Source organism: Chaetura pelagica, unplaced genomic scaffold (assembly GCF_000747805.2).
Source record: "Chaetura pelagica isolate M959 unplaced genomic scaffold, ChaPel_1.0 scaffold181, whole genome shotgun sequence".
NCBI classification, from domain to species: Eukaryota; Metazoa; Chordata; class Aves; order Apodiformes; family Apodidae; genus Chaetura; species Chaetura pelagica.
The window spans coordinates 1,445,476-1,456,877 of NW_009951992.1; the positions used below are offsets into that span (position 1 = coordinate 1,445,476).

At 45.4% G+C, this 11,402-nt stretch overlaps 1 protein-coding gene across 1 annotated transcript; it reads right to left on the bottom strand.

Moving 5' to 3' along the window:
- Positions 1–3,130: 3,130 nt before the first annotated feature.
- On the bottom strand, positions 3,131–11,402 carry PHTF1 (putative homeodomain transcription factor 1). The gene is given in 15 exon segments (XM_010001883.1): positions 3,131–3,157; positions 3,524–3,649; positions 4,295–4,390; positions 4,796–4,951; positions 5,302–5,388; positions 5,561–5,692; positions 6,219–6,491; positions 6,922–7,050; positions 7,384–7,593; positions 8,338–8,415; positions 8,496–8,669; positions 8,949–9,108; positions 9,913–10,038; positions 10,813–10,969; positions 11,213–11,402. Coding segments are annotated over 15 exon segments (2,115 nt in total). The 3' UTR covers positions 3,131–3,136.

Sequence of the window (11,402 nt, forward strand, 5' to 3'; positions counted from 1 at the left end):
TGGATTTTGCTTAGTGAGACTCTGCCATGAGCTGCTGTCCCCTCGTCCCTGGGCAGGTGGTTCTGCTGCTCAATGTTGTGCTGCTGCGGCTTCTCAGACAGTGTTGTGAGTTTCTGAACAAATTATTTAATGCCTCTGTTGCCAATGTGATCATGACTCACCTCCTGTTCTTGTGCCAAGTCATCTACTGTATCCAGTCAATCTAGCCCTCCTCATATGTATTCCAGTCACAGAAAAGACAAGGTTTAGTTTGAAAAGAGTGTTTTCTCAGGAGTGTGGTGTGTGTTTGCAAAAGGAAAAGCACCTTCTCACTGGTGCAGTAAGAAAATGGGTGAGTTGGTTCCATCAGTTCTAGGGCAGCAAATGAGCCATTGATGCTGTTCAATTGATGGTTTTCCTTAAATGTTTATACCTAATGCAAAATCATGTAGATAAAAAATACGTTTGACATAATATTTTGTAATTTTGCTTCATAAGAACACAGCAAAATTCCTTTATAAATTCATAAGGATGCTTGTAACAGCTGTTGGCAACATCCATCTGAAAAGAGAAAATTCTGGGCTCTGTTAAATGAGGCAATTTCCCTGGTCGCTGCCTCACCCTTAGTGGTTCTCCGTACACAACAGCAATGAGAGCATGTTTATTTTCAGGCTCATTGTGGTGCTGTATGCTGAAATCCCATCTTCAGTTATTTAATGCTAGTTGGGAATCAGGTTTTTCTCCTCTGTGGAGGAAATAACTGGACCTTTAGGACTGAACCAGTTGCTACTGCAGCTTCTGCAAGAAAGTCCGTGCCTGTGTGTATTGAATCTCCCACGTGTTACTTGGAATGTGTGATCTCAGAGTTCTAAGGAGGATATTGTACAGGGTACATGAGTTTAGTCTAGAATATGTATTTTAACAAGAGGGATGTTATGACCAGAATCTGTTCCCACATCAGTCCTACAGCTGGAAGAACAACAGACTGCATAAATTGAGGGCTTTTATTTTATTCTAGTGATGATTTCCTGCCCTGTCAGGTTTTTAAAGATGGCAGAAACATGGTAAAATGATCCCATTGGTCCAGTTTGCAGGGGAAGGAAGTGTAAAAGATCAAGCTTTACTTTTAATCATGATAAAATTCAAACTAATACTTTGCTGTTTGAAAGTGAATGACTGAATATCTCATTTCGGCTTTGAAACATGTAATGTGTTTAAAGCTTAACGAAGGACAGTGAATCAGTCCTGAGCTGAATTCTTTAGCAGTACAGATGACTACTCAAAGAGCTTTTTAAACAAAGACTTTGAAAATTAAATAGGCTTTAAAGCAGATTCAAACTGTGCTCTGCTGCTTGACATTGGATGATTCATTGAGATTTGCTGTGTAGCATATTATGTCCAGATGCTCCCTGTGTGGAGCAGGACTGTGAAGATGTTTAATACTTTGAAGTAGCCAATGTAGATATTACCCATGTATTCTTAAGAAGATGCTGTTTTATGTTGAGTTGTATGCACTTGCCCTATCCACTGCCTACAGTAACCAATTCAGACATTAAATACAAAGATGAATTAGCACCACTGATATTTCCCTGTCATCAACTACCCCTCTATTTTTTCTATATGTTAATGTGACCTGATTTAGTGTCTTACCTGTGTGTGATTTCTCCTTCCATAGGACTTGTATCTGTACTTGCTGTATCAGATGACTTAGCAATGTGGCCTTGGAATGCTAAGCAATGTATGGATGTACTGGGTGTAAATGTTTATATATTGTACAGCACCTTTATACATACTTCTGAGGTTCTGACTAGAGAGAGACTGTAAATCGCTCATTATTTTTTATATAGATATTAAAAAGAAACTCCAGATCATGATCTGTTGGTTCTGCACTATGTAAAATAGATTCTTTGTTGACTTTAAGTGGTGTGATACTTTACTTTAAATACATGGCCCAGGTTTTACTCATAGACATAATACTCTTCTGGAAAACAACACATGCAATTTTATTGGAAGTTCCCTTGACTCCCCAGAAAAAATCAAGTAATGTAGAATCAGTTCTAATGTTGAAATCCTTGTATTGTAGGTTTATTTGTACATTTTGATATATAAAATTGTCATCTCCTTGTACATCTTACAACTTTTCCTCATACAGAAAATACCTGTAAACAATTTACTACCAACAATTCTTACTCCACCTTACCCTGTATGTGACAGCAGGAAGCTATGGGAAGTTCCTCATGTTACTTTTTTCATTAGTTAATAAACAGGCAATAGTAGTCAGTTAAGGGAAGTATAAGTTTTACAAGTGTCTAAAACATCTTGTTTCTTTCCCGTGCCCTTTCTAAACACTCCTCTCTCTCAGGTGAGGAGGCCTTTGCCCCCTCTCTCCCTCAGCAGCCCCTGTGAGCACAACTGCAGCAGCTCCCAGAGCTGGGAGCAAAGCTCATCAGAGACACCAGGAGGTCCCAGATAGATCAGGTGTCCCAGGGAACAAACAGCAACATGTCCTATAGTTGATCAGTGCTTCACTTGGAGTTGGTGGTGCAAGGTTGTTCTCCTCTCACTAATCTTTTCACAGAATGATCATCATTTATTTGCAGAAGACCCAACACAAGCCAATCAGCATGGCTCTGTTATTGCTTCACTGCCAACACAGAGGCAGAATTCCTCTTGTGCAGACCAGGTTCCACTGGACCTGCAGCAGGTGGGGATGAAGAGGCAGCACCTCAAACACACCAAGGTTTTAAGGAAAGAAACACTCCAGGACATCCAGAGCTCTCTGCAGAGGATGCTGCTAACTGAAATTTGTCACCTGTACAGGGCTCAGGTGCTACAGCCAAGAGGCACCTGTACAATCGTGGGTGTCCCTCCAGTCACAGCTCTCAGGGCTCCTGGTGTCCACCTGCAGCTCTCAGTGCTCGGTGCCAGCTGGTGGAGTTTGTCCCCATGAGCTGTCATGGGTGACTTCACTGATCAAACCACTTTATGCTGGATGTTGTAGAACAGTAAAGCAGAGGGAGAACTTTTGATGCACACACCGAGCATCTGTTTCCAAAATGGTAATGACAGATTTCCATACCTGGAGAGCACCTCTGCTTTTTGTCCAAGCTCTTGGCTTTCTCTGGTCTGTCGTGGCAGGGTCAGGTGTTTGGTCAGGTCATGGTTTAATTTTCCATAACTGCAAAGAGATAGTGTGGGTCTGATTGCTTTTCATCTATAGGAAGGACTGTCACCTTCAACCATCCTGTGAATGCTGAGCTCAGCGAGCTGCAGTTTCAGTGTGAGCCACAGGAGGCAGGGAAAGAACCCAAGATTCTGACTAACAGCTTTAACTTTGCATGCAGACCTGAATAGGAATTCAAGTCAGGCTTGTCCTTCTCCCTAGCACTGGCTCAGGGAAATGGTGATTCATCCAGCACGGTCTCTTCTCTGAACTACTGGGCTGAGGGAGCCTGACTTAAACCCAGGACCTTGCTGTGTGGTGGGAGGAGTTTGGCAGTGATGCCAGAGAGACCCCCAACCAGCTGTTTCCCGTTGTACTTACTCTGATATTGAAGCCTAGAAGATCACTGATAACACCTGAGACAGCAGAGAGTATCACAACACGTGTTATATTGTAGATTAATGGATTCATGGTCAGCCCATACAGCCTAAATGGAGTATCTAATTCCTGCAGTGAAAGGAAAAAAAAGTCCATTAGCATTTGTCCATACCAGAAGCAATCGATCCTTTGATGTTTAGCTTAATCCTGGCTCTCTGGCAGACTTTGCCTCTGTATCCTTCCTTAAATGTAGATACAGAAATTCCCACTCTCTTATGGTCCTCCCAGCTCAAAGATGTTTTCTGTCAGCCATATTCAATCTGAAAAGTCTCCTTTGTGGCCACACTGGCTCCATAACAGGTGCTTGGGACAACAGGCTGTTGGATTTGTCCAAACTAATTTATATTACTTTTAGACTATGCTTTGTCTTTCCCAAATATCTACTCTGCTGCTGTCAACAACCTTCAGCAGTGAAGCTGCTGAGAGGAAATGCAATTCAAGCAGCAGAGAGAGACACAGCTCAGACTGGCCTCTCCTCTCGCCTCCCTAAATTGCAGTAAACTGTTACTAATCAAATGTTTGCAGCACTAATTAATCACACCAGTCTTGTATTGCTTGATCTTATGCCATGACTATGGAAGCACAGAAAAACTCCCTTTTTTTGAGAACTAACTGCTCAAGAGACAAGAGAAAAGTGAAAAGCACAGCCCCACACTCCTGTCATGAGCCACTGCTTCCAGAAAATGGCACAGCTCTGTGCTCAGGGGCACTCACCTTCAGCAGCTTTGTAGATAACTTCAGAACATTGTTCACTAGAGACAGCTGCTCCTTCTTGTTTGGCTTCTTCTCCATCTTGAGGTATAAGTTGATCTGTGACAGAGACATTACACACCAGATGTTAATATTCCAGCACTAACTCCCAACTGATTTCTAACTGAAGGAAATTAGAGCCATTTTTTGCAGTCTGCTGTCACCCCTGAAGAAGCAATGCACCCACAGACAGGAATTTAGCAATGATTCTTCTTTTCCAATTGACATAGCTAATATGTTGATCCAGACATAAAAATTATGAAGAATTTTAGAATTTGAGTCTGTTCCAGTGTTCAACAGCTTGTCTCTCCCCAGCTGCAGTGTTTTATTTCCTTGTGTGCAGCACAAGTATTAGTTTCTAAATTTTAAAATTGGGTTCCAGTATTTTTTCAACTAGTTTCAAAGGCAACAAGCATATCCAAACAAGCTACAAAGCCAGAGAGAGAATAACCCAAATGGCGATACCTGCTCAGTGAGCAAGACTGAAATATTACTGTATTTCTTGTTGGTTTCAGAGCCCAAAGATGCCAGACGTAGTAAGAAGAGAAGAAGTGCTGCCTCCCAGATGAGGAACTCCCAGTTGTAGGCTGCATTCAGAAATGTTTTGTGACCCTTAAGAACCTGTATTGGGGAAAAAAGCACCCATATCAATAACAAGGAACATGCCTGTTCTCAGGAGAAATTGCCCTTACTCCTCTGATGACACCCGTGCTCTAGAACTACTGACAATTTTTCCCTTGAAGTGTAACTCCTTTGTGTTAAAAGGTTGAAGTAAAAGGTCTTGTTTCTAATCTGACTTTAGCTTGGAATTTGGTTGTGTTTTTTTCTTTCTGCTGAGAAAAGGATGCTTGTTCTTTCTCTTTCCTCCCTCTTTCCAGTTAGTGGGCAATAAAATGCCTGTTGTGTGTGCTTGGGGGTTCCCTCTACTTCTTTTTTCTTTTAATTTATTTTTAAAAATCTTACAGTCTCACCTGGGCACAGCATATAAAAGCAATTGAAAGAGCCAGTAGGAAGATGGAGGACACGACCACGTCCACGGATCGCTGGGGGCCTCGTCGCTGCGGAAACAAAGAGGGAGTGAGGGCTGAGGCAGAGCTGGGATATGGGGCTGGGACTTGTGAGGGGAAGAGCAGGGATGTCCAGGGGGGCAGACAGCACTGGGGGGCAGCTCCTGTACCTGCAGAGTTGGTTACACCCTCTGAAATAATCAGATCCTGGATGATAACTCACCTTTAGGTATGAACGCAGGGATAACCAGATCTTAATATTTTCTACCTTCTTGAGTCTGAAGTGAGGAATTTCGTATTTCCTGGCTTTCCGAGCTGATGTGATGTGACTAAAAAGCTTGGCAAACAAAAACCTCTGCAAATTAAAAACAAAAAGTGCACACACAAACATAAATTAGTCTTAAAAAAAAAAAAGACTGCTTGGGATGGCTTAGTGTTAACTGGCAGAGAAGGTCAACCCTGTGGCATATGGGGCAGGCCAAAGGGTCTGGGCAGTGGCCACGCGTGTGTGGGGCAGTGGGAGGTTAGAGCAGCAATCCCAGCTGCCTACCATGCAACACCACAGCCACTTCGACAGAGCTGCTGCTTACAGGCCTGAGGGAGCTGAGTGTGATGCACCCAAAATAACCCTTATTATTATTTGTCCCTTGGGGGCAGGGTAAGAGGGGGAAAACGGGTCAGGAGGGGACTGACAGGCCTAAGTTTATGACAGATGAACAGGAGTCTTGCCAGACTCTCCAACCTAAAGTTCTTGGACATCTCTCCAGCTTTGACACATCCGCTGGCTGAACCATGCTTGCCTTGCCAGTGTTTCCCACCACAGGCAGCCTGGCTGTGGTCAAGCACAAGGCCCAGGGAAGACAACAGAAGATTCCCCCTACCTGCTTGTAGGTTTTCTCAGCAACACACATCATGAAGAAAAACATCCAGGTTAAGCAAAGTCTTTCAAGGAAGTTGATGGCAGAGAGAACAACAACAGGGGTGCTGGCAGGTGCCCCACAGAAGATGTGCAAAAGCTCCTTCAGGGAAATGGAGCACAGCTGCTCCGGGTGATCCGTGCGGACGAGTCTGTAGAGGAACGGCAGGAACGCCAGCCCGATGGTGAGGAGGTTCCCCAGCATCTGGTACCCCACTCCTTGCTGGTGGGCATTAACCTGGCAAGCAGGAACAAACACAGGACAATCTCCTGGGGGTTTTTTTGCATCAAGGAGCAGGCATGCTGTTCTGGCAGTATTAATTCAGTCAGGCATTCAGTTCCCTGCTCTTCAAAGGACATAGCCTAAAATAATCCCGCCCATCTCCATCCAGAACCAACAACACTCAGTCAAGAAATAATCCCCCACCTTCAACACACTGCAGAGGCAGCCAACAAGCATCAGCACTCATTAGTCTTCAACAGGACCTTCTACATTTTGGTTTATGTGATTTTAAGTAAGAACATTTGGGACAGCTGTATTTGCAGTTGAGGAAGGACCAGTTTTACACTGCACTTCATATTTGCATGTAGAACTATTTTCAGGTTTTCTGGTGGTTGTTTTTTAAAGCAGGAGGGAGGGAGGCTGCACTGCCTTACAGCCCTCTTACCCTGCTCATGATAATCCCACTGATCTCCAGCACAGACATGTCCACCTTCTTACAGTCATTCCCTTCCCAGATCAGTGCACTCACTTTTGCAGATGCTGGACTTGTGTTCTGCAGCCAAAACAAATGGTTCTATAAAACAAAAGAATGCAAAAGGCACATCATCGATTTCTGTCCTACTATTAAATAATTCAAGTATTTAGATTGAGAGGAGGATTCCAAATTTGTCTTTGGGTGAAACACTGTTTTGGGATTAGCACTGGTCCGGGTAATGCCAGCAGGGGGGAGGGAGCTGATCATTGATGCCATTTAGCTCACTTGGTGTGGTCAGCTGTGGTTACACAGTACCAACAGCACTGGGAGGTGGTGATCAAATCCTTGGGAAAGCAGGGGGGAGAGAGAAGGGAGGGGTCTCTGTGCCTGTTCGTTCAGAGCCCTCTCAGCTCCCAGGCGCACAGGACAGACCTGCTGGAACACGTCCTCGCTGGGGTCGCGCCGGGCGGCCCTGGCGCTCATCTCCTCGCTGTCGCTGGTGCCCGAGGAGCGGCACTCGGGGCCGTGCAGCAGGTCATCCCACAGCATGTCCTCGGTCTCCGAGTCCTGCCGGGTGCTCTCCGAGTCCCTCCGGGTCACGCTGCAGCTCCGGGATCCCCCGCTGATGCAGGACCTCGAGTCCTTGGCAGAAGAGCAGAGTGTTGACAGCACAGCCGCACACCTGGTTTGCAGACCCCCCTCCCTCCCCAGCAGGTGGGAGCACCCGGTCCCACCCCCCGTGAGGCCACTGGGAAAGACAAGACCCCTCAGGGAGAGTTTGTGCAACCAGAGCTGCAGAGGGCACTCACACAGCACGACTGCCCCACCTCTGTTCCCAGCTTCACAGTAAGAATCGACTTGATCATTCTAATGCTAAAGTTTTCTGGCTTCTGCATAAGCTATTGTAAGATTTCATTTATATTTTGTATTTATTTCTATAATTTTATAATTTGATATTCAGATATTTTATTTCTATTTTATTTTCAGGTAGGGGGGTGGCAGAGGACAAGATAAACAAAGTAATGAAGTGAATGAGTATCACAGAATAGATTTATTTATTCATTTTAAACTCAAAACTAAGTAGCATAAAAGCTACAACACTGTGCTGCCTCCCGAGTCACAGGAGCAACTGTAGCAATTCAACACCAGGAATTGGAAGCAACCCAGACCAGTAGAGTGGCTGCCGGGGGAGTGATTGTTTGTTGTTTGTTCTGTTTTTGTTAAACAAAGTAATATACTCCTAATTGCGAACAGAGTTTGCAAAGCTGCTAACAAGCAGGAGGGAGGCCACACCTTGTCCCTGGGACACTGAGGCACCATCATCCAACCATGGCCCCAGCACGGGCAGGCCCAATAAAGCCCTGTCACTTGGGTTTGTTACCATACCTGACTATACAGTGTGGATTCCAGCTCAGATTCCACAACACTGTCAGAGTCTCTGGCGCCTTTCAGGGTTTGCTTGACCTGCCAAAACCAGAGGAAAACCAGCTTACTATCCATAGCAAAAAACAGTGTGGAAAATGGCATAAATTCCACACAAGTACCTGTGAGACAGCCTGGTTCAGAGAAACAAGAGGCCTCCTCCTCTTCTCCTCATAGCTGTTGTCACTGGAAGCCCCTTCAACGTTCTGGCGCAACAAGACCCGTTGGGCCATCGCTTCAGTGTCCTCCTCACTGGAGAGCTCCTCAGAAACAGCCCCCCTGGTGGAGCAGCCCCCCTAGCCACACAACACCCCGCGTGAGGCTCAGGCACAGCAAAGGACCAGCCTGAACAACACTTGGCTGCTGTAACAGATGGAAAGTGCTGACACTTCCCTGCCAGTTGTTCAGCCAAGAAGCAGGAAGGGGGTTAGGTGCTCTACATGCAAGCAAGGACTAGTGGAAGCAGGGAGTGTCTTCTATTGGATCAAACCACACAGTTAAGAATCAACAAACTTTTGGGCACATACAGAATACACTGAAATTGGTGACTTTAAGTGTATCTTCCCTGCCAGTACCTGATGGCTCTTTTCCCCATCGGAAAGTTTACTTTTCTCTTTGAAGTGCAACAGCCTGTGTTCAGATCTGGTGTGTCTGTGTGCAAAGGCAGCACCCACAGCACTCACACCAGCCTCTGTCTCAGTCCCTTTCTCAGCCACCAACTTCACTCTTCTAACTCTGTGAGAGAAAATACAATTAAATGCTTTTATGTCAGAGAAAAACTCTGAGGAAAACATCATGGCCTCTTTCACCTGCCACAGAGGTACAACATCAAACAGCATTGTTAGGGAACACGTAATTGCCTTCTGCTGACAGGCTCTTTGTGTCCAGATCCTGCCTGAGAGATTTACCCCTGCCTGTCTCTCACTGGACAGTTCTTTTGTAACTCTTAATAGTATTTTAAAACTTCTAAACCAAGAAGGAAATCTTATTATTATTTTGAAAAATAAATTAGAAAGAAAAAAGAGTAGCTCAGAAGACAAGAATTCCTCATCAAGACAAAGGACCTCTCAGTTGAAAAATCATCAAGAAACTCACCTGAGAAAACTGCAGAGGACAACAAAATCTTATCCCAAACAACCCAACCTCCTTTTCCTCTAGTTACTTTTAGAAAAAGTGCAGTGGTAAAAAGTAGGATGACTACCTAGACAACTTAAACTAAAAGGCACAATTGCTTCTGGAAATCAGGTAAAACAGTAACATCACTTCAGCACAGACATTCAAGAATCACTTATCTGATTAATAAAAATAAGCTCCACCTCTTCCTGCCACTCATCTGAGGCTCAGGTTTAGCTGCACCATGAGACACTGTACAAGCTCCTAACAAGGACACACCAGCATTCCTGAGGAATCAGCCTCCAGCAGCACCAATCCTGCCTTCATCTCAGGAGAAGGTGACTGGGAGGCCAGTGACAGCTCAAACACACTGTGCCCCTTCCCCAGGGTCCCTGCACAGCGCCAGGCACCACCAGGATCACCTACCTCCTCCGGAACAGCGCGCTGAACACGGTGTTCAGGATGGATGCGGGTTCAGACTGCTCCTCTTGGCTGGTTTTGTCAGGAGAAGACCAACTGCTCCCATCAACACCCACAGATTTGCGTAGCTTCCTGATTTTTTAAAAAATAGTTAAATTTGTATAGCAGGCTACTTTTAGGTCTTCTTTAAAAGATCTGAATCAGTTTTGAGCAGTTTCTAGATGCTGTTTTTCTTAAGTCATGCAGACAGAATGTTTATTTCCAAATAAAATAGATGTTGTTTAGATCAATAGAAGTTATGCACATACCCACAGGGCACCAGCATATCACTGGCAAAGGATGCAACACATAAAATCTGGTCTAATCTTTGTCCTAAAAATCTAATGGAGGCAAAACTACCCACATCCATCATCCTGTGCTCTAATATATTGCATCAGTGTTTGACCCTAGTCAGACACCCAACAGCTAAATATCTGCTAGATGGGCCATCTCCCACATGCATAAATGCCCAGCAACGACTCCACTCAGTCATCTCTGCCACCATTTCCTTGCTCTCAGTGCACACCAGCAGCTCCCTGCAGCTGTGACTGCAGCAGGACACCAGACCTGTGCAGCCCTGAGGAGCTGTTCTGCACTGCATGCCTTGTTCTGCACTGCATGCCCTCCTCCAGCCACGGAAAGAAACTGTCCTTAAAAGCTACATCAGAAAGAGATGCCAACAGAACCAGCCCCATCACAGCCTGGTCAATCCGCAGCGTTTGTCTTGGTTGTAAGATCACAAAGAAAGCAGAAAATTCTCGTTTTCACGTTTACGGTTACACATTTACACCAAAATAGGAGCCAACCCATTTCCCCATGAGCCCCCCTCCCCAGCCCAGCCCAGCCCAGGCCCTGCTGCCCCCTCACCTCCTGCGCCGGCCCAGCCCGTTGCCCGCGGGCCGGGGGGCCTGGGTGGACACGATCTGGCAGTGCACGGTGCCCATCAGCAGCATCAGGCACAGGGGGCCCAGCACCTCGCTGGGGTTCACCACAGGCACCAGGAAATACAGCACCACAGCTACAACTGAAAAGGAAAAAAAAAAACCTCCATATAAAAAATGCAAACATTAAGAGCGTGGCCCAGTTTGTCTGCTTTGACTATTCATTTTTATTCTGTTTCATGATTTCTGCACATCCTAGTGCCACACATCTTGAAACCCACGCTAAGCAGGTCTCAGGATACTTCTGCTTTAGAGCATGGACTGCAAAACCATGTCCAATTCCTCTTTGAAGAGGGGCTGTGGCACTGATCACTGCCACCCCTCACCTTGCATAACGTAGAGCACCAGGAGCCACATAAAAATCCTCTGGGAAGTGACCTGGATCCACCACTGGCTGAACAATGGAAAAAACACAACTCTCACAATTCCCTTCCGAGTTAGTGATGTCCAGGGGATTTCGGGCTTGGCTTTGGCAAACGTAGAGCCTTGGAATTAAAGGAAAAACCATCAAATCAT